Raw genomic sequence first — 26,524 nt, 5'->3', positions numbered from 1 at the left:
AATGTCTTCCTAAGAACTCTAAAGATGTGTTTTCTGAAAAGTACCAGGGTAGCCTAGGGGTTAGAGCGTTGGACTAGTAACCGGAAGGTTGCAAGTTCAAATCCCCGAGCTGACAAGGTACAAATCTGTCGTTCCACTGTTCTTAGGCCCTCATTGGAAATAAGAATTTGTTCTTAACTTACTTTAAATAAAGGTTAAATAAAGCTGCCACCATTAAACTTGTTGTTTTGTTTACATATATTGCATATTTTAACATTGTATTATATTAACTGTTTTGCTAGTTTAGGATCTGATAATTATATTTGATTGATGTTATGACTGTAAATTGGTGTACATTTCAGTCTATGACTGTGAGAAACCAATTAAACCTACTACTACTACCATCCCCATTTAGTTAAATGTTTCCATTATCTTGGCAGTTACCTGTATGTGTCTATATTAGAATAAATCTGCCAGAGAATATAGTGTACTGTCCAAGACAAGTACACACTGCAGGTAATATATTGTACTTGCTTTGAACACCATACTGTATGGTGGTTCTTTAGAGTTCATAAGGGGTTTTAATTGAGATACAACTTAACGATGAAATGCACAGTAAACTTGCTGTGTCAAATAAAATATGTATTAAAGCATTTACAAGTATCATGCATAACTATTGAAGCATAACTATTGAAGCATAACTATTGAAGCATAACTATTGAAGCATAACTATTGAAGCATAACTATTGAAGCATAACTATTGAAGCATAACTATTGAAGAATCAAGTTAATGACAGTATCATTCAGGTTTTAAGTATCCAGGTAAGGTGACTCTTTCGGTTAAAAGCATTCGATTTTGCTATCGCACACATAATGTGGGATTTGTGTGCCCCATGAAAACTATTTTCACCCCCCAGACATAAGGAGAAACAAAATGACATGTTCGTAGTTACACTGCATTCCTGAGATCTATTTCCTTTGTTTTGTATTTATTTAGTATGGTCAGGGCATGAGTTGGGTGGGCAGTCTATGTTTGATTTTCTATGATTTGGGATTTCTATGTTTCGGCCTAGTATGGTTCTCAATCAGAGGCAGGTGTCATTAGTTGTCTCTGATTGAGAATCATACTTAGGTAGCCTGGGTTGCACTGTTTGTTTGTGGGTGATTGTATATGTTGATGGCTTGTTTCAGCGCAGCTCGCATTAGCTTCACGGTTGTTATTTGGTTTACTGTTTTTGTATAGTGTTCAGTGTTTTCTTTATTAAAATTCGTGATGAACACATATCACGCCGCATTTTGGTCCTCCGATCCTTCTCACCTCTCCTCTTCAGATGAAGAGACCGTGACACAGAGTTCCAGGTCAATGTCTAATTTAACTGATTCATTCTTAATATATGATATAACGACAACAACACACTGCAATAAACGCAAGGAGAAAAAAAAAACTGTTTTATGTTTTATGTCATACAATTTTGAACAAATTCAGTCAAGACACCAACCATGATAAAGGACTAAATAAACACTTAAATCAACACATCAGTTTGATTGAATATAACTATGATCCCCTGTTATATCTTATGTAATGTAATGACATGTATTGACATGAAACAGCCGTAACAAGTTGTTGAGTGTAGGAAATTGTCACTGGTACCCTAGTTTATAGAAAGACAAATAAGTGACGCATCTGACTGTGGAGGAATTTAGGTGGACAGCCTTCACAGCGGACCAGTGGCAGGTCTGGGATAGTGGTAGCTCAGCAGGTCGGTGGAATAGCATGTCTCACTGAACGGATACCCCATCCACAGGCCCAGCTGGTACAAGGCATTTGCGTACCAGTGCATACCTTCCTGGTCTTCCTGCCCCTGCCTCGGGGGAGCCAGAAGCCGGTCCCCAAGGAGAGAGAGGGAAGAGCGCAGGATGTGGAGGAGCCTGTAGGGGATGAAGGTGAGGTGAGCAAGCTGCTGCCGGCACTGCAGGGTGTAGCAGGAAACTAGGCGTCCGTCCACCACCAGGTTCCCCTCCACAGTCAGGGGAGCGTAGGCCCCTAGGCTCTCTGCCTCGCTCACTTCGGTCACACGTTTGGCCTCCAGTGATCCGGTGCTGGGGTCATGCAGGTAGATTAGGTGGCCCGGGAGGACATCCTTGGCGAACACCGGGACTCTGCGTGCGTCGCTGGCCAAGTCAATGGTTGTTGCGTTGTCGGGGGCGATGAAGAGAACATGGTCAGGTGTGATGTACAGGGGCTCCTCTGACCCCTCCGTGTCCAGCAGGAGGTAACGCTCCCTTGAGCCGCTCCGCCGGTCAAGCCACAGGAGGACCTCGCTGAAGGTGGGCCGGCCAGCAGCGTCGACCGCCAGCACCCTGTCCCCCACGCTCAGCTCTGCCATGGTTCTCCTGCATCCGTCACTGGTGAGCACCGTGGCATGGGCGGGGAAGCACTCCTCATCTTCCTCGCACACTGTGTTTATAGTGAATGCGTTTTTACTGGGGAATTCGGCCATGTTTCTCCTCACCTCACTCACAGTCATTGTGTTCCAGTATCTTACAAATTTCGGGTTCCTTGTAGGAGAACCTTCGGTCTGGAGGCTACAACCTGCCTCGACCCAAAGCTTGCTCAAGCACTTCATGAAATGGGGTCCACTCTCGTTGTCATAGCCACAATCCCCACTCTCTGGGGGCAGAAGAGAGAAAGAATGCAGGTTAGTCAAATAAATATTTACCTTTCAAATAGATTAATAGAAATGGATTTCCCTGAGTGGCTCAGTGGAATATTCTGAATGTGGCAGCTGGGAGAAACACTGATGATAGCAATATTTGCACTTTAGGCAGGAGTTAGTCACTAATGCAACTTTATTTAACCATGTCAAGTGGTTTTTCTTTTGTGTGTGCTGTTTCCATGTGTTGCCACAACTGTTTAAATAAGGTGTGTGTTTTGTATTTATTCTTGAATTGTTTTGACATCCTGTCCACACTATTAAATTGCAATCTCTACACAGTGCTCGGTTTCCAAGATGGCTTTCCTAATGTACTCTTTCAGATAAAGAACTTTAGAACTACACTTCCCATCAACCCCTCCATCATAGACTACACTTCCCATCAACCCCTCCATCATAGACACATGAGCAAAACAATCTGATGGAAAAGGTTCTCAGGTTCTTCTTAAGGGTATATGTGAAGTCATCTTGGACATTGTGTACACTGAAATGTGCTTCTACACCTGCATTGCTTGCTGTTTGGGGTTTTAGGCTGGGTTTCTGTACAGCACTTTGAGATATCAGCTGATGTACGAAGGGCTATATAAATAAATTTGATTTGAATAGCGTAAAACACATGTTCAGAATGTACACACCTTACTTAACAGTTGCAGCAACATATGAGAACATATAAAACACGCACAAAAAAAACATTTGAGTTCCCCTTTTTAAGCCCAGAATGACTGCCATTGTTCCGTGTATTTTTTTCAAGCGCTGCGGTAATCATTTTCAACATAGTCAAATGATACTTCTGCACAGCCAGCTAGATACAGGAGGAGTCTCGTGTGACCCGGAAGTAGAAACCGCATGCGTCCACAAAACAGCCTGGTTTCAGAAGGGACATATTTAGAGCACAAATTGTGGTTGCAGTGCAATTTCACTACTATAGTGTGAGAGCTATTTGAAAAGACCGCCTGACATTTCAGCCTGTTTTGGTGCATAGAGTTTTGGCCAGTGGATTAGTTAATAGACCAATACAATAAGAAAGATAGTTCCAAACCTTTCTACAAATCACAGCTAGTTTTCATTTTCCCCTCCCCACTCAGACTACTCCCAGACAGACCTAGCAAAATTCTTGCTTGAGAAATTGTTCTTTGCTAAGAAGCATTTAAAAAATTAAAAAATACATATTAATTGAAAAACAATCACACTATGGTACTTCAATGTTACCCATAAATTATTTGAAATTGAGATTTTTCTTTTAAAACAAGTTGATTTGACCTTTAACATGCACATTTCATCAAATAATACAGTTATCACAGACTGTTCAGGTTTTTATCATGTTTTTTGAACCAGTAAGTTGACTGAGAACACATTCTCATTTTCGCAACAACCTGGGTAATGGTTACAGGGAAGAGGGATGAATCAGCCAATTGGGAGCAGGGGATGATTAGATGGCCATGGATGTTTAGATTGGGAAATTTAACCAGGACACCAGGGTTAACACCCCTACTATTACAATAAGTGCTATGGGATCTTTAGTGACCACAGACAGTCAGGTCTGTAACGGCGTTCGTCTGTTGAAGGAGAGTCGGACCGAAATGCAGCGTGGTGGTTACTCATGTCTTTTAATGAAGAAAAGCGATACATGAAATAACTATATATATATATAGAAACAAAACAACAAACGGAACGCGAAAACCTATTACAGCCTATCTGGTGAAACTACACAGAGACAGGAACAATCACCCACAAAATACACAGTGAAACCCCGGCTACCTAAATATGGTTCCCAATCAGAGACAACGAGAATCACCTGACTCTGATTGAGAACCGCCTCAGGCAGCCAAACCTATGCTTGACACACCCCTAATCAGCCACAATCCCAATGCCTACAAAAAACCCAATACGACAACACACTAAGCCCATGTCACACCCTGGCCTGAACAAATAATTAAAGTAAACACAAAATACTAAGACCAAGGCGTGACAGAACCCCCAAACCCCCAAACGGAACGCGAAAACCTATTACAGCCTATCTGGTGAAACTACACAGAGACAGGAACAATCACCCACAAAATACACAGTGAAACCCCGGCTACCTAAATATGGTTCCCAATCAGAGACAACGAGAATCACCTGACTCTGATTGAGAACCGCCTCAGGCAGCCAAACCTATGCTTGACACACCCCTAATCAGCCACAATCCCAATGCCTACAAAAAAAAACAATACGACAACACACTAAGCCCATGTCACACCCTGGCCTGAACAAATAATTAAAGTAAACACAAAATACTAAGACCAAGGCGTGACAGAACCCCCCCCCCCCCCCCCATAAAGCAGATCTGGCTGCTCCATGCAAACTGGCAGCTCTGGCTGCTCCATGCAGACTGGCAGCTCTATGCAGACTGACATCTCTGGCTGCTCCATGCAAACTGACAGCTCAGGCTGCTCCATGCAGACTGACAGCTCAGGCTGCTCCATGCAGTCTGGCAGCTCTATGCAGATTGACAGCTCAGGCTGCTCCATGCAGACTGACAGCTCTGGCTGCTCCATGCAGGCTGACAGCTCTGGCTGCTCCATGCAGGCTGACAGCTCTGGCTGCTCCATGCAGGCTGACAGCTCTGGCTGCTCCATGCAGGCTGACAGCTCTGGCTGCTCCATGCAGGCTGACAGCTCTGGCTGCGCTGAACAGGCAGGAGGCTCCGGCAGCGCAGGAGAGGAGAAATGCTCTGGCTGCGCTAAACAGGCGGGAGACTCCAGCAGCGCTGTAGAGGAGGAAGGCTCTGGCTGCGCTAAACAGGCGGGAGGCTCCGGCAGCGCAGGAGAGGAGAAAGGCTCTGGCTGCGCTAAACAGGCGGGAGACTCCAGCAGCGCAGGAGAGGAGGAAAGCGCTGGCTGCGCTGAACAGGCGAGGCGCACTGAAGGCCTGGTGCGTGGTGCTGGAACTGGTGGTACTGAACCGAGGACACGCACAGGAAGCCTGGTGCGGGGAGCTGCTACCGGAGGACTGGTGTATGGAGGTGGCACTGGATAGACCGGACCGTGCAGGCGCACTGGAGCTCTTGAGCACAGAGCCTGCCCAACCTTACTTGGCTCGATGCCCACTCTAGCCCGGCTAATACGAAGAGCTGGTATGTACCGTACCGGGCTATACACCCGCACTGGAGACACCGTGCGCTCACTAGCATAACACGGTGCCTGCCCGGTCTCTTTAGCCCCCCGGTAAGCACAGGGAGTTTGCGCAGGTCTCCTACCTGGCATAGCCATACTCCCTGTAAGCCCCCCCCCCCAATACATTTTTGGGGCCGACTCTCAGGCTTCCTTCCGCGTCGCCGTGCTGCCTCTTCATACCAGCGCCTCTCCGCTTTAGCCGCCTCCAGTTCTTCTTTGGGGCGTCGATATTCACCAGGCTGTGCCCAGGGTCCTTTTCCGTCCAATATCTCCTCCCAAGTCCAGAAGTCCTTTGATCGCTGCTCCTCATGATTAACAGGGAGAGTTGGCTCAGGTCTGACTCCTGACTCTGCCACTCTCTCCCTGAGCCCCCTCCCAATACATTTTTGGGGCTGCTTTTCGGGTTTCCTTACCAACCGTGTTCCCTCATATCGTCGGCTCTTATCTCCGGCTGCCTCTGCTCTCCTAAGTGCCTCCACCTGTTCCCATGGGAGGCGATCTCTTCCGGCCAGTATCTCCTCCCAAGTGTAACAACCTTTGCCATCCAATACGTCTTCCCATGTCCATTCCTCCTTTCGCTTTTCCTGCTGGCCCTGCCTGTTACCACGACGCTCGGTCCGTGTGTGGTGGGTGATTCTGTAACGGCGTTCGTCTGTTGAAGCACATGTCTTTTAATGAAGAAAAGCGATACATGAAATAACTATATATATATATAGAAACAAAACAACAAACAGAACGCGAAAACCTATTACAGCCTATCTGGTGAAACTACACAGAGACAGGAACAATCACCCACAAAATACACAGTGAAACCCCGGCTACCTAAATATGGTTCCCAATCAGAGACAACGAGAATCACCTGACTCTGATTGAGAACCGCCTCAGGCAGCCAAACCTATGCTTGACACACCCCTAATCAGCCACAATCCCAATGCCTACAAAAAAAACAATACGACAACACAATAACCCATGTCACACCCTGGCCTGAACAAATAATTAAAGAAAACACAAAATACTAAGACCAAGGCGTGACAAGGTCACCCGTTTAACATCCCATCCAAAAGACAGCACCCTACACAGGGCAATGTCCCCAATCACTGCCCTGGAGTATTGGAACACTTTTTAGACCAGAGGAAAGAGTGACTCCTACTGGCCCTCCAACACCATCTGGTCTCCCATTCAGGGACCAACCAGGACCAACCGTGCCTAGTTTCAGACGTGAGACAGCAGTGGGATGCAGGGTGGTATGCATCTGGTCTCCCATTCAGGGACCAACCAGGACCAACCCTGCCTAGTTTCAGACGTGAGACAGCAGTGGGATGCAGGGTGGTATGCATCTGGTCTCCCATTCAGGGACCAACCAGGACCAACCCTGCCTAGTTTCAGACGTGAGACAGCAGTGGGATGCAGGGTGGTATGCTTCTGTTTTTTTTTAAGGATCATTCAAAACATTGCATTGCCCCCAGTTAAGCACAAGTATTTTACTGGAGTAAGTTCAATTCAACCATTTTTAGTCGCAGAAATTTTAAGGTCATGTTTTATTTAGTAAAACAATTCAGCGGGTATATTTTGGATCACATTTCTATTTACATACAATTATTTAAAACACTGTAATACGGCTGTATTTTCAGATTGTATTGTATGGTCAATTGCATACGACTTTGGAAAAATACATTTTAAAACCTTTCTGGTGTATCAACGGTGTTATTATGCAACCTGTTGCCCCTTCTGAAAAATCAGGCTGAAAATGTCGGAAGATGTTTATAAATGTAGTGTAGGCTACCCTTGTCTTATGCTGACCTGTGTTTTACTATGAAATCTGTTGTTGTTGTTGTTGTTGTGATTATTACACTTAGACATCCCATGTACTGGTCGCATAATTTACTGCTCTCAATTTTTTTAAATAAATATATCAATATCTGACTATTCCAAATTGGGGAGAAAATGGAAGTAAGATAATTGGCATTCTTTGTATAGAATGGATTGTATTTCGTAGCCTTTGTTGGTAGCCAAATAAAAAAAGAACAATAACCATGTTGTCGTCCACTCACCGATGCAGTAGGGAAAGCTTGACCATCCAGAACTGGTACACTGGATCTGAGAGGAGACTTCAAGATTATAGAGTCGGTTACACGTTATATCGCATTTTTCTCCTTCAAAATTGGAGGCACAAAGTGCTTGGCCATTGGGAACTTCATAGGGATCACAGCGCTGTCTGCATTGGATCTGTTTGCTGCAGGTCAATGTTTCTGGTATGAACCTACATCCCATGACATCGCAGATGTGTGTCTGTTGAGAAACAAACCTTCCACTGTTGATCACTGATGCTGTCCATTCTGTATACACAACAGCAACAAAATACAAGAGCACATGAAAACAGCAATGTAACACATCTGTCATGGAAACAGAAATATAAACACAATATCTGTCATGGAAACAGAAATATAAACACAATATCTGTCATGGAAACAGAAATATAAAGACAATGAACCTGATGGTCATTCTGACAGAGCTCTAGACTTCCTCTGTGGAGATGGGAGAACCTTCCAGAAGGACAACCATCTCTGCAGCACTCCACCTATTTGGCATTTATATTAGAGTGGCCAGATGGAAGCCACTCCTCAGTAAAAGACACATGACAGCGCGCTTGGAGTTTGCCGAAATGCACCTAAAGACAAGATTCTCTGGTCTGATGAAACCAAGATTGAACTCTTTGGCCTGAATGCCAAGCATCACTTCTGGAGGAAACCTGGCACCATCCCTACAGGGAAGCATGGTGGTGGCAGCATCATGCTGTAGGGATGTTTTTCAGCAATAGGGACTAGTCCAGATTGAGGGAAAGATGAACGGAGCAAAGTACAGAGAGATACTTGATGAAAACCTGCTCCAGAGCGCTCAGGACCTCAGACTGGGGCGAAGGTTCACCTTCCAACAGGACAATGGCCCTAAGCACACAGCCAAGACAACACAGGAGTGGCTTTGGGACTAGTCTCGGAATGTCCCTGAGTGGCCCAGCCAGAGCCCGGACCAGACCCGATCTAACATCTCTGGAGAGAACAGAAAATAGCTATGCAGCAACTCTACCCATCCAACCTGACAGACCTTGAGAGGATCTGCAGAGAAGAATGGGAGAAACTCCCCAAATACAGATGTGCCAAGCTTGCGGCATCATACCCAGAAGACTCAAGGCTGTAATAATCACTGCTAAAGAAAGATGCTTCAACAAAGTACTGAGTAAAGGGTCTGAATACTTATGTAAATGTCATATTTCAGTTTAAATTTTTTTATAAATTAGCAAACATTTCTAAAATCTTGTTTTTGCTTTGTCATTAAGGGGGTTTGTGTGTAAATTGATATATATATTTAATCCATTTTAGAATAAGCCCCAACAAAATGTGGAAAAAGTCAAGGGGTCTGAATACTTTCCGAAGGCACTGTCTATGTGTGTGTCTGTATGTCTGTCTGTCTATAAGTGTCTGTCTGTCTGTCTGTCTGTCTCTGTGTGTGTGTGTGTGTGTGTGTGTGTGTGTGTGTGTGTGTGTGTGTGTGTGTGTGTGTGTGTGTGTGTGTGTGTGTGTGTGTGTGTGTGTGTGTGTGTGTGTGTGTGTGTATGAGTGTGTGTGTCTGTGTGTCAATATGAGTCTGTGTCTGCCTATCTGAACAACAAACCTATCTGAACAACTGCATTAGTATAAAATTGTATAATTTCAAAAATAATTGGAGCATACAGTATACTGAAGCTCAGTATTGGTATTATTCATTTCATACAGTCATATTTATGAAGGGTGTCAATCATGTTGGACCACCAACTGTACATAAGTGCTGACTCACCATGACCAGGAAACAGGTGTCCACAGACAGCTTTAGCTGCAGCTGAGTCTTCAACACAGATTTTGCTCCAACCAGCCCCGTCCACGTTCCCCTCAACGATCCCTGTGTAATCCGAGCCACTTGTCTGCAGCTTTATTTTTCTACATTTCACCTGTGGACTCCTGAGAGTCCCTGTCAGTGTTACAAACTCCAACTGTCTATCTGCACAGGCAAACCTGGCGTAGGGATCAATATTATGGAAGGAAACTCTCCATGCCACGATATCGCCAACTAAGTCATAAAGGCCATCTTGAATGTTGACAAGATGGAAGTCAGGCTCACAGAGTGAGGTTATCCATCCCCAGTCGCCACCATGGCAGGTGATGGTGCTGTCCTCAGAGGAAATGTGGTGGAAATGATCACATCTCAAGTACAGAGAGTCGCCTTCTTTGAAATTCGTTGTGCTACCTGAAGGTGAATAGAATTTACCATGAGGAACCTGGGGAGGGGCAAGGCAGGGGCTTGGTTTGCATTGCAGTATTCCAGCTCTAGGGGGTGGGAACCACTCTCCTGATTCTACCTGGCATGTAAAGCTGGACACCCCAAAAAGATCGTACCCTGAGTCACAGCTGTAGACGATTGTAATGGAGTTTGAGTGTTGCAAGGATTGGTGAAACCCGTTGTTGATCTCCGGTGGGGTACTGCAGCAAAACGGAGGGGTGGGTCGAAAAGTACCGTAGTGACATCTGCTTTTGAAGTCGACACCAAGACAGATAACAGAGATAATTCTGCCATGAGGAACATAATTGTGCCAATGGATGCAGCCTCTGGGGACACAGGGCCTATTCAAGGGTAGTAATAGGTCTGTTGGTGTGCATTGAATTTCAGAGCTAGAGGTCAGCTGGTAGCCCTCCAGGCACTCAATCACCGCCACCGGTCCATCCGCTGTCATTTTCTCCTCAACGATAGTGCTTCCACTGGGGGCGATGAAGCCAAAGCATATGCTTAGAGTTTCTATTGGTGGGAAGACAGCCTTCTGACTTTCCATCTCTTCTATTACCGATGACACAAAGACCCTGAATGAACATTTGGGTTTTAAGTCGCGGATTTCCGCTCTAGCGTCGCTGGTGTTGAAGTGCGAGACCAGGTCACCAGTGTCTTCTTCCACAAGCACCACGTAAGTGTACCTCTCGCTGTCGGGGTCAGACCCCACAGGGGGTGCCGCCCAGTTTATCATCACGCTGCTGTGGGTGACGTGCAGCACTTTCAGAGACGCTGGCGGATTGGGTTTCGTTCTCTGTGCTGCCTCCCATAAATCCAACACTGGAACTTCACATCTCGTCAGGTAGAGCTGAAAGGTGTAAAGGACTCCAGAAAGGAGGCCAGTGATTTCCAATGAGGGGCTGTTACCCCAAGGTAAAGTGTCGGTGTGGAAAATCTGGTCTGACACTTTTAAATGATAGCGGAACATTGACTCTGCCACACTTCCTACTCTCCCCAGAGCCATGTCTTCGACTTCAATGGCCGTCTCATTCGCACGTGTCACGCTGAAGGGTGGAAGGGATGAGTTAAAAGCCTTGAGGGAGGGGCTAATCTCAACAGCTGAGTTGAAGTAGGATGAGTCGGTCAGGGTGTTGTTTGCAAAGGCAAAGCTGATGTGTTGGTAAAGCGAGCGGTTGCTGCTCCAGTTGTCAAGAATCACAGTGAGCGAGTTTCTGCCAATCAGGTTTAGAAGAGGGTCTCGGTAGTGCAGAGAAACAACAAGGTTTCCTTCTAAAGTAAAGAAGCAGGCGTCCTGGGGGGCGAAGTTACGAATTAGAACGCTATCTTCGATCCCATCTGAGGCGAAGTTGTCGATGTGTTTTACTCCGCTGCTGTCGTCCAGAATGTAAAGGTCTCTTCCTGGCCCCCCACACAGCAGGTCTGACCCGTGTTCCGGCACCAGACTGTCATTTCCGAATTTCCCAATCAGCTGGTTATCCTCGTTGTCGCCAATCAGCAGGTCGTTGAACTCTGTCCCAATCACCCTCTCCACACCAGTGAAGGTGTCATTTTCCGCGTCTGCTCCCCACCCCCTGCCTGAGTGTAGGTCCACCGTGACCCCACTGCCTGTCCGCACGTCTCCACTGAAGAATACTGTATCTATCCCAGGACCCCCGTCAATCCTGTCGGCCCCACCTCCCCCGTAGATTAAGTCGTCTCCCTCGCCACCCTGGATTTCATCCTCCCCTTCTCCCCCCTCCAGGACGTCATTCCCGCCATCTCCGATGATGATGTCATTTCCTCCAAAGCCCTCGATCATCTCGCTTCCCTGGTTGCCATGGATATAGTCATTCATGTTGCCCCCGGTAATAAGGAAACTGCCGTTGCTCCCCGTGATGTAGTTACTGAAGGCAGTGGCGCCACGTATTCTAGAAACATTGCTGAATTCACTTCCTGATGAGGCACAGCTGATGTTGCAGCTCTTGGTGGAGGATGCCATGTCAATGCTGAGAACGGACTTGTAGGGGTAAGAATCACCATTGATTTTGAACAGAAATCCATCCAAGGAACGAACCAGGAGGTGCTGAAACTTCGGCCCCTTCAAGTACTTCAGCAAGCGTACACGGACCGAGTCGTTCTTAGAGCGGGAGAACATGATAATGTGGGGTCCCTCCAGGAGAACTTCTACGTCTTCATAGAGGACCTGGAGAAAGAGGTTGTCCATTTTCATGTCTCCTGCCTCGTTGTCAATTTCGTTCTCATAGCCGTATGCATGGCCAAGGACATAGGTGTCTGACCCATTGCCTCCCCGCAGGTACTGGTACTTGTAAATGTTTCCAATGCCAGGGTCAATGAAGTTGTCCAACGAGTTTCCAATCACAGTGTATGAACACTTGCTAGATTTGGCTTGGAACCTTTCCACTTTCCTCCAGGGCTCTTTGCTCAAGTCAAATATTTGTTTCTGGTCTATACACTCCTCCTTGCTGAGGTTAATTTCCATGGGACTCATGACGTCCTGGTCGGACTCATTGAGCGGCAAGGTGGAGATGATGCCGTCAGAAGTCTGCACAACCAGGTGTTGGAAGTTCTCACCCTGGAACCACTTCCACAGGACGACTTCAATGTTAACAACTGCCACCTTCAAAACAAGGTGTGGCAATCGAAGCTCTGTTTTGATTTCCCCCCAGGCATACTGGATAAACAAAACGTCGCTAGTTTTGTCTTCTGCGAGATTGTTGATATGAGCTCCTCTGCAGCCAGACTTGATGACGTATTTATCACTGCCACCTCCTCCCTGCAGGTGGTCCCTGCCCCCGCTGCAGCTGAGGAAATTGCCCAGCACATTCCCGACAACGATGTCATCATAGGGGGAGTCGAAGACAGTCACCACAGTGTGGAAGTGTTGGTCAGTTTTGTTGAGGTTGACGGTGCTGCCATGTTGCTCTGTGCTGAGGTCGACAATCAGTGGCGTCTTTACCAGCCCACTGTCTTCACTTTTTGAGATGTAAAAAGTCACATGATCAGAAGACAGAAACGCCAAGTGTTGATATTGTCTGTCAGTGTTCCACTTTTGCAAATGGAAGCACGTTGACTTCGGCTCTTTTTCGTCTGTCACCTGAATACCATCATCCAGCAGTTCTGCACGAATCCTCTGGAAGGGCACGTGAAACACCACCAAGTCTACTTTCTGGTCTGTGGCGTAGTTGTTGATGATATCACAGCCTTCTGCTGGAAAGATCTCATAGGTGTCGGCTCCCTCTCCTCCTTCAAGTACATCTGCTCCCGGACCACCATTGAGAACGTTGTCCCTCTTGTTGCCTAAAATGCTGTCACTAAAATTGCTGCCCAAAACCCTGATTACACTTTGGTAAAGCCCCTCCAGTCTGAGAGATATCGGACTTTGGGATTTGGTGTTGTCCAGAGTTTCCGGGACACAGTTAGTATGGAACTTGTGCCCCATAAGTCCTCTGTCTGCTATTTTAAACATGACGCCATCAGAAGACTGAAATGTCATGTGCTGATAGTAGTCAACGTTACTGTGGGTAAACCAGTTCCTAATGGTGATCTGGTGCTTCTTCTGTTGTCCGTAAACGAGGAGAAGATCGTTTTGATTCCGGATACAATCAATGCGGCTGAAAGGTGCTTTTATCAACAGGTGATCCTCAAACAAATCGTGGGAGAAATTGTCAATCTCGGAAATGCTTCCGTCTGTGGGAAAGACGTAAAGGTCCCTCCCTTCTCCGCCAGAGAGCACCGAAGCCTGCGACCCGAGAAAGAAAATGTCATCCCCCCCATGACCGTGGATGGTGTAGCGGTAGTTCCGGATCACGTAGTCCAAATCCAGGCCTCCATAAGCGCAAGGGTCTGAGGGAGCTGGTGGAGGCTGCTCTGCTGACGGTTGATGGAGGGCAAAGAATGAGTTGTCCTTGTCATTCCCATAATAGGTGCCGAACAGGGAGGAGCGGAGCAGGAGTTCTCCACAGATTACCTTTTTGGAGTGCACTGGGATGACCCACCACAGGTTTGCAGTCTTCTGGGTGTACAGGAACTGGCGAGACTCCCCCACCCCAAGAATGATGCTCTGAATGGCGGGGTTGTGGAATGTTTTCACAATGGTTTTGACCCCGCCTCGCCCATCATCAATGCCTCCAACATGAATGGTAACATTGCCGTGGTTCGACAGTCGGACCGTTATCAAACCCCCGTACTGTGAGAGCTCCCCTTCCGTCAGGTCGATGGTGCTTACGTTACCGTCATTGGCCACTATTCTGTAATAGGCACCGGGGGAAGACAATTTCCGCAGAAGCTCTTGGTTTTTTCTGTATTCTTCATCCACCTCTTTCATCTGTCTCAGCAGCCCTCCAGTCCCAAAATCCAAAGCACCTTCCCCTAACCCTTTTAAAACAGCAGTCAGTTTCTGTATGTCATTAGCCCCCTTGGGCAGCCGGTCCAGCTCACTCACAACATCGCAGTAAAAATCACTGAGAGACATCCTAACTATGGTCAGGCCAATGATTATGGGCTCCAGAATGAGTGCGGCCGGAGGGAAGGCCACTTCAGCGATGGACAACACAGTGGTTGACACGTCCAAGACTAAGTTTGAAACTTTTAAGCCATAATATTTATTCTGTTCTGGGTCAGAGTTGTTGCTTGTCTGAATCGCTACAGAATCTTCAGCTATGAAATAGAATTGGAAACCCAAGCCAACGAAGGGAATGTCCTTCAGAAACTGTCCAGCGGCACTCTCCTGAACTCTTTCCAGTGAGCCGCTTACTCTCTCCAATGTCTTCTCTAGACCCAATCTCTCTGCCCCTTTACGGATGGTGCTTTTTAATATTTTCTGGGACATTTTGGAGAGCTGTTGATTCACGCCAGTCAGCCCCCCAAGCCCGTGTAGAGACTGGGTGAGAGTGAAGGCACCTCTGGCTGTATCATTCTCTGCAAAAAACTTCCCCGCCCCAATGAAGCCAGCCACAATGCCATACACCGCCATGCCTCTGTTGATCTTGTCCAAGGCACCCCCACCTGCCGCTTTCATCCGACTGCCCTGATGCATGGCATTCTCTTCGATCTGCCGGGTGTAGAAGGTTCTGGACTCATCTAGAGGGAAGGAGACCAGGTGGGTGTCCTCTGGATTCCTCCTGCTTGCCACTTCCACCTCCACTTGACCGTCTTTAATGCGCAGTGACTTGTCCTTCACCACATACTCTTCTGAATTGCACACATTTCTGCGTCGTCGCCTCTTCTTATAACAACCATGTAAGTTCATATCTAGCTGCTCCCCAAAGCTGTTTTGGTCATTAAGCTGGTTTATGTTTGTTTCCAAATCGACCTCCATTTGGTTATTATTATTAGTAATTTTTCGCAAGGGGCTGCGAAACACATTTCCATTTTCATAAGTAAACAAACATCTTCTTTGATCTTTTATGATCATTTCATACCTCATTTGCCCATGGTTCAAGACAGAAGGAAAAGGTTCCATACCCGTTTGCTCATAAATCCAGAATAGGTTTTCAGGAACATCGCCCATTTGGGTTTGGTAAACATTAAATGTGTCGGTTGTTGACAGGAAGGTGTCGTACGCCACAATCTTATGGAGTTGGAACCCTAGATGATTATTATTCACCTCCTTCATGAATCCAGTCATGTAATTGCTTGCGGCATCCGTTCCAGCATTGCACACAATGAATCGCATTTCAACTTGGGGTTTTTTCATATTGCTGACCAATACCTTCACCACATTAGCCAGTTCATGGTAATTCATGTTGTTGATGTTGTAGTCCACGCCAAAATGTTTCTGACCATAGTTTGTTAACTCTACAAGTTTTCTGTAACCATGAGAAATCAAGGTAATCTTGACTCTATCAGCGTTCTCAATAAGTGCATTGCTCATCCCATCTGGCATGCTAAGCACATTAAATGTTGTTTGACCGTTTTGGTCTATGTTTGCTTTCATAACACACACCTTAGCTGCTTTCCCTTTGATGTAAGAAGATGCGTAACTAATATAAGCTTGGTCATTGATGAAGACATCGGATGGCCCAAGCACTAAGTGAATTTCCACTTCATTTGGCCGATCAATGTTAACCTGTTGCCACTCCGGTCTGGAGTAAGGCCACATGGAGCCGCACCCCAGGACACAGGCTGAGAGGATGGCAATGAAAATGGAAAGACCAGCGGGCCTCATGGTGGCTATTCAACATTCACAAAAACTGCTTTCTCCTGAGAAAAGATCAAACACAGTAAGGAAAGATATTAAGGATTAAAGAAATTAAGAATAGATTCATGATATTACTGATTAATGATATTAATGATATTTTAATGTCTGCTTCCAACTCATGCTCTCAAACACATAGATCCCCTGAACGCAGCCCACTTTCCAGCTCAGACTCTCAAAAACATAGATCCCTTGAAGGCAGCTCACTCTCCAGATCCCAATCACCTGAATTCTGATCACCTGTTCACACACCTGTATGTCATTAACACACACTATTTCATTCAGTTCTTTGCATCCCATCTTTGTGAGGTATTGTTTGTATTGATACGTTTTTCCTGTTAATCCTCCTGTGTTTCATAGTTTTGGCCATTCTCACTAACAATGCCTTTAACAATTCCCTGCCTGTACTTTAGCCTATCAGATTCCCTGTCATCAACCTCTTGCCTGATCTTCCGGACTACTTTACTAGCCTTTTCACTGCCTGTACTGTTGCCTTTTTGACCCCCTGTGTATGACCTACTGCCTGCCCCTGGACCCAGCTACCTGACTCCTCCTGTGGTCCTTTACAAATAAACACCTGCTGCACCCTGCGCTTGAAACCAGCTCTCTGTCTCCCATTGTATTCATTACAGATATATTAATGATATTAAAGATAGATTAATGATATTAAGGATAGATTAATGATATTAAGGATAGATTAATGATATTAAGGATAGATTAATGATATTACAGATATATTAATGATATTAAAGATAGATTAATGATATTACAGATATATTAATGATATTACAGATAGATTAATGATATTAAGGATAGATTAATGATATTACAGATATATTAATGATATTACAGATAGATTAATGATATTAAGGATAGATTAATGATATTAAGGATAGATTAATGATATTAAGGATAGATTAATGATATTAAGGATAGATTAATGATATTAAGGATAGATTAATGATATTAAGGATAGATTAATGATATTAAGGATAGATTAATGATATTAAGGATAGATTAATGATATTAAGGATAGATTAATGATATTAAGGATAGATTAATGATATTAAGGATAGATTAATGATATTAAGGATAGATTAATGATATTAAAGATAGATTAATTAATTTAAGGATAGATTAATGATATTTATTTCACCTTTATTTTATCAGTGAGTCATACTGAGACCAGGATCTCTTTCTATAAAAGGGATTTATAAATGAAAACATTGCAATGTATCAACCTACGTGACATCAAAGAGGGCCAACCAACTTTCTGGTAGAGAATGCAGTAATGACATCACAGAGGGCCAACCAACTTTCTGGTAGAGAATGCAGTAATGACATCACAGAGAGCCAACCAACTTTCTGGTAGAGAATGCAGTAATGACATCACAGAGGGCCAACCAACTTTCTGGTAGAGAATGCAGTAATGAATACTAAAATTGTTAGCCGTAATAAAGAGCAGTGTGCTATGATAAACTGCATCCAATGGCTTTAATGAAATGCTAGCTGCATTCATATACAGTACAAACGTTTGGACACACCTCCTCATTCAAGGCTTTTTTTTTCTTTCTTTTTACTATTTTCTACTTTGTAGAATAATTTAAAGACATCAAAACTATCTAAATAACACATATGGAATCGTGTAGTAACCAAAAAAATCTAAATCCCTTTCCCTACATGCTACCTGGTCTAGGCCAATTTAAGAAAGCCTCAAAATTAGCCGTGAGTGATCAACAGTATGGAAAGCCTTTGACAGGTCAATGAAGAGGGCAGCACAATGCCCTTTTAGGAATTTGTATACCTCAGTGCATTTACTGTTTTCCAAAACTTAGAAGGATCACCAGCAGAGTCAGAGATAGAGCTCAACAAGTAGCTTGGTTTTTATTTTTTAGCAGCTTTCTTTTCTCAATCGTCTTAAAGATTGCCAGTCCTCCACAGAGTCAGTTTTCCTTGCTTTGGTTTCTCATCTGAATGAGCTCAGATAGCTCAGAAGAAAATCAAGGGTTAGATCTATCTTTGACTCTGAATTGTTTAAAAGGGGTGTGTTTATCTGCCATAGGAATAAATATGGAGGAGAAATGTTCTAGAACCTTTGAGGGTTTTTACTGAGTTGCGCAGAGGTCTAAGGCACTGGTGTCACTAAGTCCCATAGGGCGATGTCCCATAGGGCGATGCACAATTGGCCCAGTGTCGTCCGAATTAGGGGAGGGTTTGGCCGGGGTAGGCCGTCATTGTAAACATGAATTTGTTTTTAACTAAATTGCCTAGTTAAATTTAAAAAAGAGGACTAGTATTTTGCTGTTTCTTATCTCTGATACATACTATGGGACAGTGATCACTGAGAGCATATGCAAATACTACACTAGACAAATATTTATGGGGGTTATTAGTAAGAATGAAATCAATCAATAAGGGTTTTGAGATCAATGGAATCAGATTAAAATCAATGCATATACTCTTAAATTGATCTGATGCCAGGAATATCCCCTAAAATGACCAACTCAGAGGACAAAAAAAAGGTGTTAAATACTCGGATATAGCACCAAAAGCATCCACCATGGCAGCAGAGGGTCGGTAAATCCCGGCAACAAATACACGTGTGTTCTGGTTTATCTACAACCAGGAGATTTTAAAGATTGGGACGCCATGAAACTAGATTTGACATATATGGCCCCTCCTCCCCCTTTCTGTATTCGGTCACATCTAAATACATTATAATAATTTACTTCAATGTCTTTATCAGAGACAGAACCATTTAACCATGTTTCCGAGGTAACCAGAATGTCAGGACACGGATCCTGTAACCTGTAACCATTGCCTCCATTTTTAAATCATACTTCGCACATTTAGGTGCATTATCCGAAGCCCCTTGGGAGATTTAAAGTCAGAGGGGGTATTCAGCTCTTGTCCCATAGGAGCTAACAAGCATAGGGTCATCTGCAGCTATTTGTTGATTTAGCTGAGATTTTGCCAAGGTCCCTGGCCAAACACATGACAGCAGAGCAGACTGAGCATTTGACAGACCTCCCTCAAGTCGCTGGATGCAGGGACTGGGGGGTAACTGGGAGAGCAGTGTTGGCAGAGCTCAGTCCACCCTGATGAAGCTACCGCCAAAGGAGTGGAGATGCTGCAGGGGATCGGAGTGGCTGCCAATGCTCCATTCTAGGTGTGCAAAGGAGGCTTTGGTGTGGCTTCTGTTGCATAGTTGGGGCTGCCACGGGGGGCAGGAGTGTCCCAGGCCTGGTAGCAGAATTGAGGAGGGTGGTGTGGAGGGCAAAGCTCTAGACTCTCATCATTTTTTAAAACATTTATTTAACTACGCAAGTCAGTTAAGAACACATTCTTATTTACAATGACAGCCTAGGAACAGTGGGTTAACTTCCTTGTTCAGAGGCAGAATGACAGATGTTTACCTTGTCAGCTTGGGGATTTTAATGATGTGAATGATACCTGGTGTGGACTGCATCATGTTGTCCACTACCCTCAACAGTGTTCTGCCAGACCCTAGGGTAGTGGTCGCTGCTGTGTGGAAGGTTGAGGTGGGCCTGGTCTGGTAGAGCTGTGCTGTGATGGGCCGGGTTTGGTTGTGCTGTGCTGTGACGGGCTGGGTCTGGTAGAGCTGTGCTGAGGCGGGCTGGGTCTGGTTGAGCTGTGCTGTGACGGGCTGGGTCTGGTAGAGCTGTGCTGAGGCGGGCTGGGTCTGGTAGAGCTGTGCTGTGATGGGCCGGGTTTGGTTGTGCTGTGCTGTGACGGGCTGGGTCTGGTAGAGCTGTGCTGAGGCGGGCTGGGTCTGGTAGAACTGTGCTGAGGTCTGGTAGCATGGGAGGGAGGTAAGGTCGGGCACTGATGTTGGGTGATTAGGCCTGGCTCGTAATCGGCGTTCCACTTCATCCCTAAGGTGTTCGATGGAGTAGAGGTCAGGGCTCTCTGCAGGCCAGTCAAGTTCTTCCACACCGATCTCGACAAACGATTTCTGTATTCGCTTTGCGAATGGGAGCATTGTCATGCTGAAACAGAAAAGACCTTCCCCAAACTAGCCCGAACCATGAAAAACAGCCCCAGACCATTATTCCTCCTCCAACAAACTTTACATTTTACACTATGCATTCAGGCAGGTAGCACTCTCCTGGCATTCGACAAACCCAGATTAGTCCGTCGGAATGCCAGATGGTTTCCACTGCTCCAAAATCCAATGCCGAGAAAATTTACACCACTCCAGGCAACACATGGCATTGCACATGGTTATCTTAGGCTTGTGAGCAGCTGCTCAGCCATGGAAATCCGACGAACAGTTGGCAGTTTGGAACTCAGTAGTGAGTGTTGTAACTGAGGACTGACAATTTTCACGAGCTACACGCTTCAGCACTCAGGACAGAGGTTTGTCAAACTCACTTGTTGGAAAGGTGGCCTCCTATGACGGTGCCACGTTGAAAGTCACTGAGCTCTTCAGTAAGGTCATTCTGCTGCCAATGTTTGTCTATGGAGATTGCATGGCTGTGTACTCGATTTTATACACCTGTCAATACGGGTGTGGCTGAAATAGACAAATTCACTCATTTGAAGGGGTGTGCACATACTTTTGTATATATAGTGTGTCACACCCTGATCTGTTTCACCTGTAACCGAAAGGTTGCAAAATCAAATCCCCGAGCTGACAAGGTAAAAATATGTTGTTCTGCCCCTGAACAAGGCAGTTAACCCACTTCCTAGGCTGTCATTGAAAATAAGAATTTGTTTATAACTGACTTGCCTAGTAAAATTTTAATTGTCTCCACGCCACTCCAGGTGTCGCCTATTATCCCCTGTGTATTTATACCTGTGTTCTCTGTTTGTCTGTTGCCAATTCATCTTGTTTGTCAAGTCAACCAGCGTTTTTGTGTCTCAGCTCCTGCTTTTCCCAGTCTCTCTTTTTCTCGCCCTCCTGATTTTGACTCTTGCCTGTCCTGACTCTGAGCCCGCCTGCCTGACCACTCTGCCTGCCCCTGACGCTGAGCCTGCATACCGACCTGTACCTTTGCCCCACCTCTGGTTTACTGACCCCTGCATGTCTTGACCTGGATTACTAAACCAATGTTAATTCGACGATGTCTGCATCTTGGTCATACCTTCAAACCTGATATAGTGTATTAAATGTGTTTTTCAATTAAACAACACATTCTACATAAATTAAGTTACTCTCTCAATGAACTATCCTCCAGAAAAACTTCCTCTTCCTATCAAGGCCTGAGCTATCCTCAAAAACACTTCCTCTCCCTATCAAGGCCTGAACTACCTCCAGAAATCCTTCCTCTCCCTATCAAGGCCTGAGCTATACCGTTAGGTGAATTCGGCGCATGTGACAAATACAATTTGATTTAGTATGATTTAAAGTGCTGCTGCTCATGGAATTGGTTGCTTGGACATGTTAATATTATTATAGATATTAATCATAGATTACTTATATTAAGGATAGATTAATGACATTAAGGATTAAGGATAATAAAGATATATTAATGATATTAAGGATAGATTAACTTAATGATGTTGGAGTCGTGCCTGGCCATGCAGTCGTGGGTGAACAGGGAGTACAGGAGGGGACTGAGCACGCACCCCTGGGGAGCTCCAGTGTTGAGGATCAGTGTGGCAGATGTGTTGCTACCTACCCTTACCACCTGGGGGCATCCCATCAGGAAGTCCAGGATCCAGTTGCAGAGGGAGATGTTTAGTCCCAGGTTCCTTAGCTTAGTGATGAGCTTTGAGGGTACTATGTTGAATGCTGAGCTGTAGTCAATGAATAGCTTTCTCACATAGGTGTTCCTTTTGTCCAGGTGGGAAAGGGCAGTGTGGAGTGCAATAGAGATTGCATCATCTGTGGATATGTTTGGGCGGTATGCAAATTGGAGTGGGTCTAGGGTTTCTGGGATAATGGTGCTGATGTGAGCCATTACCAGCCTTTCAAAGCACTTCATCGCTATGGCCGTGAGTGCTAAGGGTCTGTAGTCATTTAGGCAGGTTGCTTTTGTGTTCTTGGGCACAGGGACTATGGTGGTCTGCTTGAAGCATGTTGGTATTACAGACTCAATCAGGAACATGTTGAAAATGTCAGTGAAGACTCCTGCCAGTTGGGCAGCACCTGCCCGGAACATTCGTCCAGGTAATCCGTTTGGCTCCGCAGCCTTGTGTATGTTGACCTGTTTAAAGGTCTTACGTCGGCTATGGAGAGCGTGATCACACAGTCGTCCGGAACAGCTGGTGCTCTCATGCATGCATCAGTGTTGCTTGCCTCGAAGAGCGTAAAAAAATGATTTAGCTCTTCTGGTAGGCTTGTGTCACTGGGCAGCTCTTGGCTGTGCTTCCCTTTGTAGTCTGTAATAGTTTGCAAGCCCTGCCACATCCGACGAGCGTCAGAGCCAGTGTAGTATGATTCAATCTTAGCCCTGTATTGACGCTTTGCCTGTTTGATGGTTTGTCACAGGGCATAGCGGGATTCTTGTAAGTTTCCGGGTTAGAGTTCCGCACCTTAAAAGCGGCAGCTCTACCATTTAGCTCAGTGCGAATGTTGCCTGTAATCCATTGCTTCTGGTTGGGGTATGTACGTACAGTCACTATGGAGATGACTTCCTCAATGCACTTATTGATAAAGCCAGTGACTGATGTGGTGTATTCCTCAATGTCATCGGAAGAATCCCGAAACATGTTCCAGTCTGTGATAGCAAAACAGTCCTGTAGTTTAGCATCTGCTTCATCTGACCATTTTTTTATAGACCGAGTCACTGGTGCTTCCTGCTTTAATTTTTGCTTGTAAGCAGGAATCAGGAGGATAGAGTTGTTGTCGGATTTACCAAATGGAGGGCGAGGGAGAGCTTTGTATGCGTCTCTGTGTGTGGAGTAAAGGTGATCTTTAATTTTTTTCCCTCTGGTTGCACATTTCACATGTTGATAGAGATTTGGTAGAACTGATTTAAGTTTCCCTGCATTAAAGTCTCCGGCCACTAGGAGCGCCGCCTCTGGGTGAGTGGTTTCCTGTTTGCTTATTTCCTTATACAGCTGATTGAGTGCGGTCTTAGTGCCAGCCTCTGTCTGTGGAGGTAAATAAACAGCCATGAAAAGTATTGCTGAGAATTCTCTAGGCAAGTAATGTGGCCTGAAATTTATCACAATAACCTCTACTTCAGGCGAGCAAAATCTAGAGACTTCCTTAGATTTCGTGCAAAAGCTGTTGTTAACAAATATGCACAGACTCCCCCCGTCTTACCGGAGTGTGCTGTTCTATCCTGCCGGTGTAGCGTGTATCCCGCTAGCTGAATATCCATGTCATCATTCAGCCACGATTCCATGAAACATAGATATTATAGTTTTTGATGTCCCGTTGGTAGGATATTCGTGATCGTATCTCATCTAGTTTATTGTCCAATGATTGCACGTTGGCGAGTAATATTGACTGTAACGGCAGCTTTCCTACTCGCCTTCTGCTAGTCCTGGCGAGGATTCCAGCCCTTCGTCCTCCGTGTCGTTTCCTTTTGCGAATAATTGGGATGTCAGCCTTTTGGGATGTTTGGAGAGTATCGTGTGTGCCCTGCATGTTGTTGCTGTTGTTGTTGTTGAAGAAATCTTAATCGTTGAAGAAATCTTTGCCTAATCCGAGGTGAGTGATCACTGTCCTGGTATCCAGAAGCTCCTTTCTGCCGTAAGATACGGTTGCAGAAACATTATGTACAAAATAATTTACAAATAACGCGAAGATAAACACATAAGAAAACACATAATAGTTAGGTTAGGAGACCGTAAAACGGTCTATATTAAAGATAGATGAATGATATTATGGATTAATTATATTAAAGATTGATGAATGATATTAAAGATTGATGAATGATATTAAAGATATATTAATGATATTAAGGGTTAATGATATTAGATATATATCAATGATATTAAGGGTTACATAATTTACATAAGTTTTCACACGCCTGAGTCAATACATGAATCACCTTTTGCAGCAATTACAGCTGTCCCTCTGAAAAGCGAAAAGGTGAATTTGTCTCCAAGTGTCTGTTGGAAAGCAGCCTGAACCAGGATTTTGGATTTTGCCTGATCTAAAATATCTTCTGGGTTTTTTTATCCTAAAAAACTCCCTAGTCCTTGCCAATGACAAACATATACATAACATGATGCAGCCACCACCATGCTTGAAAATATGAAGTGGTACTCAGTTATGTGTTGGATTTGCCATAAAGCTTTGTATTTAGGACATAAAGTTAATTTCTTTGCCACATGTTTTGTAGTTTTACTTTAGTGCCTTCTTGCAAACAGGATGCATGTTTTGGAATATTTGTATTCTGTACAGGCTTCCTCCTTTTCACTCTGTCATTTAGGTTAGTTTTGTGGAATAACTACAATGTTGTTGATCCATCCTCAGTTTTCTCCTATCACAGCCATTAAACTGTGTAACTGTGTAACTGTTTTAAAGTCACCATTGGCCTCATTGTGTAATCCCTGAGCTGTTTCCTTCCTCTCCGTCAAACTGAGTTAGGAAGGACGGCTGTATCTTTGTAGTGACTGGATATATTGCTACACCATCCAAAGTGTAATTGTTTTAAGTCGGTAATTTAGGATAATTTAGCTATTTGATTTTTAATGTTTTACTCCTCTCGAATGGGCACACAACCAATAAAATGAGGTTGCATTTTTTGAGCCAAGAACCAAATACTGGTGCAGGGATTTTCAAGGCAATAGATGTTTTTAGATGAAATCTAACAGAAATTAAGCTACTCTTACCTTTATGAAGGTAAACAAGTTGATATGTGTTCCTGTATTGAAGGTTCTGCACTGTGTTCTCTCTCTCTCTCTCGCTCTGAGTGTGTCAGTTTGCAGGAGTTAATGATAAAGTGTTTCGAATCACATTGGTTTTTATATGAAGCTTGCTGTTTGGCTGTGTGTTGGTCTAAAACCCTCTGGAGTCAAAACGGGGGTGGAAGATTGAAAAACATGTTTTTTCAAGGGGGAGGGGTTGAGGGGAGAAGATCTTTGACTTGCCAGGAGAACAAATTGAGCCCCCCCCCCCCCCCCCCCGTTTCAGTGGACCAAAGGTATTGGGACAAATTCACTTACGTGTGTTTTAGTAGTGAAAAGTAATTCGTCCAAAAGTAATTAGTCCAACAATGACTACATCAAGCTTGTGGCTCTACAAATTTGTTCCATGCATTTGCTGTTGGTTTTGGTTGTGTTTCAGATTATTTAAATTAATGGTAATGGTAAATAATGTAGTGTGTCACTTTTATTGTAAATAAGAATAGAATATATTTCAAAACACTTCTACATTAAAGTGGATGCTAGTATGATTATGGATAGCCCTGAATGAATTGTGAATAATGATGAGTGAGAAGGTTAGATGTATAAAGACCATAGCCCCAAGACATGCTAACTTCTCACCGATACAATAACATTTTTTTTGGGGGGGGTGATTTTTGTGCGCCTAACTTTCTCACTCATCATTATTCACGATTCATTCAGGATGATCTGTAATCGTGGTTAGAAACATTCTTCACTGTCCCAATAATTGAACATACCAGCTGCTTAGCTAGCTACCCATCCAGCTCAGGCTAGAAAGCTGTGTTTAGCTAGCTAACTATAAAGGTCTGCTAACTTAGCTGCAGTTAGGCCTATATTAGTTGACAGTGTCTGTACAAGGTAATTTACATAATACATACATATCAGCTGTTGTTTACATATATGCATAGTTCCACCCCAGCCAGCTGTATGTTGATAATGTCGTCATTCAGCCATGACTCTGTGAAGCATAAGATATTACCGTTTTTAATGTCCCATTGGGGTAGTTTAATCTTCTTCGTAGGTCGTCGATTTTATTTTCCAATGATTGCACGTTAGCTAGTAGGACGGAAGGCAGTGGGGGTTTATTAGATCACCTACGAATTCTCAGAAGGCAGCCCAACCTCCGTCCTCTTTTTCTCCGTCGTCTCTTCACGCAAATAACGTGGATTTGGGCCTGTTCCCGGGAAAGCAGTATGTCATTCACATCAGGCTTGTCGGATTCGTTAATGGAAAAAAAAGCTTCTGCCAGTTCGTGGTGAGTAATCGTTGTTCTGATGTCCAGAAGTTTTTTTCAGTCATAAGAGACGGTAGCAACAACATTATGTACAAAATAAGTTTAAAAAATAAGTTACAAA

General features: G+C 44.6%; 1 protein-coding gene across 1 annotated transcript; it reads right to left on the bottom strand.

Moving 5' to 3' along the window:
* Positions 1-1,422: 1,422 nt before the first annotated feature.
* On the bottom strand, positions 1,423-25,268 carry LOC109896219 (uncharacterized). The gene is made up of 4 exons (XM_020490521.2): positions 25,116-25,268; positions 9,680-16,363; positions 7,900-8,184; positions 1,423-2,650 (listed from the first exon to the last, which is right to left on the bottom strand). Exons 2-4 carry the CDS (start codon positions 16,326-16,328, stop codon positions 1,695-1,697), a joined length of 7,890 nt encoding a protein of 2,629 aa, XP_020346110.1. The 5' UTR covers positions 16,329-16,363; positions 25,116-25,268; the 3' UTR covers positions 1,423-1,694.
* Positions 25,269-26,524: the final 1,256 nt, after the last annotated feature.

Source organism: Oncorhynchus kisutch, linkage group LG8 (assembly GCF_002021735.2).
Source record: "Oncorhynchus kisutch isolate 150728-3 linkage group LG8, Okis_V2, whole genome shotgun sequence".
In the NCBI taxonomy this organism is placed as follows: Eukaryota; Metazoa; Chordata; class Actinopteri; order Salmoniformes; family Salmonidae; genus Oncorhynchus; species Oncorhynchus kisutch.
The sequence above is the reverse complement of the archived record's forward strand: the minus strand, read 5'-3'. Positions and strand labels throughout refer to the sequence as shown.

Excerpts from the sequence above, each read along its gene's own strand:
- LOC109896219 (XM_020490521.2), bottom strand. The coding sequence starts at position 16,328 with ATGAGGCCCGCTGGTCTTTCCATTTTCATTGCCATCCTCTCAGCCTGT. Across the intron at positions 8,185-9,679 it reads ACACCTGTTTCCTGGTCATG|AATGGACAGCATCAGTGATC; the intron begins GTGAGTCAGCAC and ends TTGTGTATACAG. Across the intron at positions 2,651-7,899 it reads AAGCTTTCCCTACTGCATCG|AGAGTGGGGATTGTGGCTAT; the intron begins GTGAGTGGACGA and ends TTCTGCCCCCAG.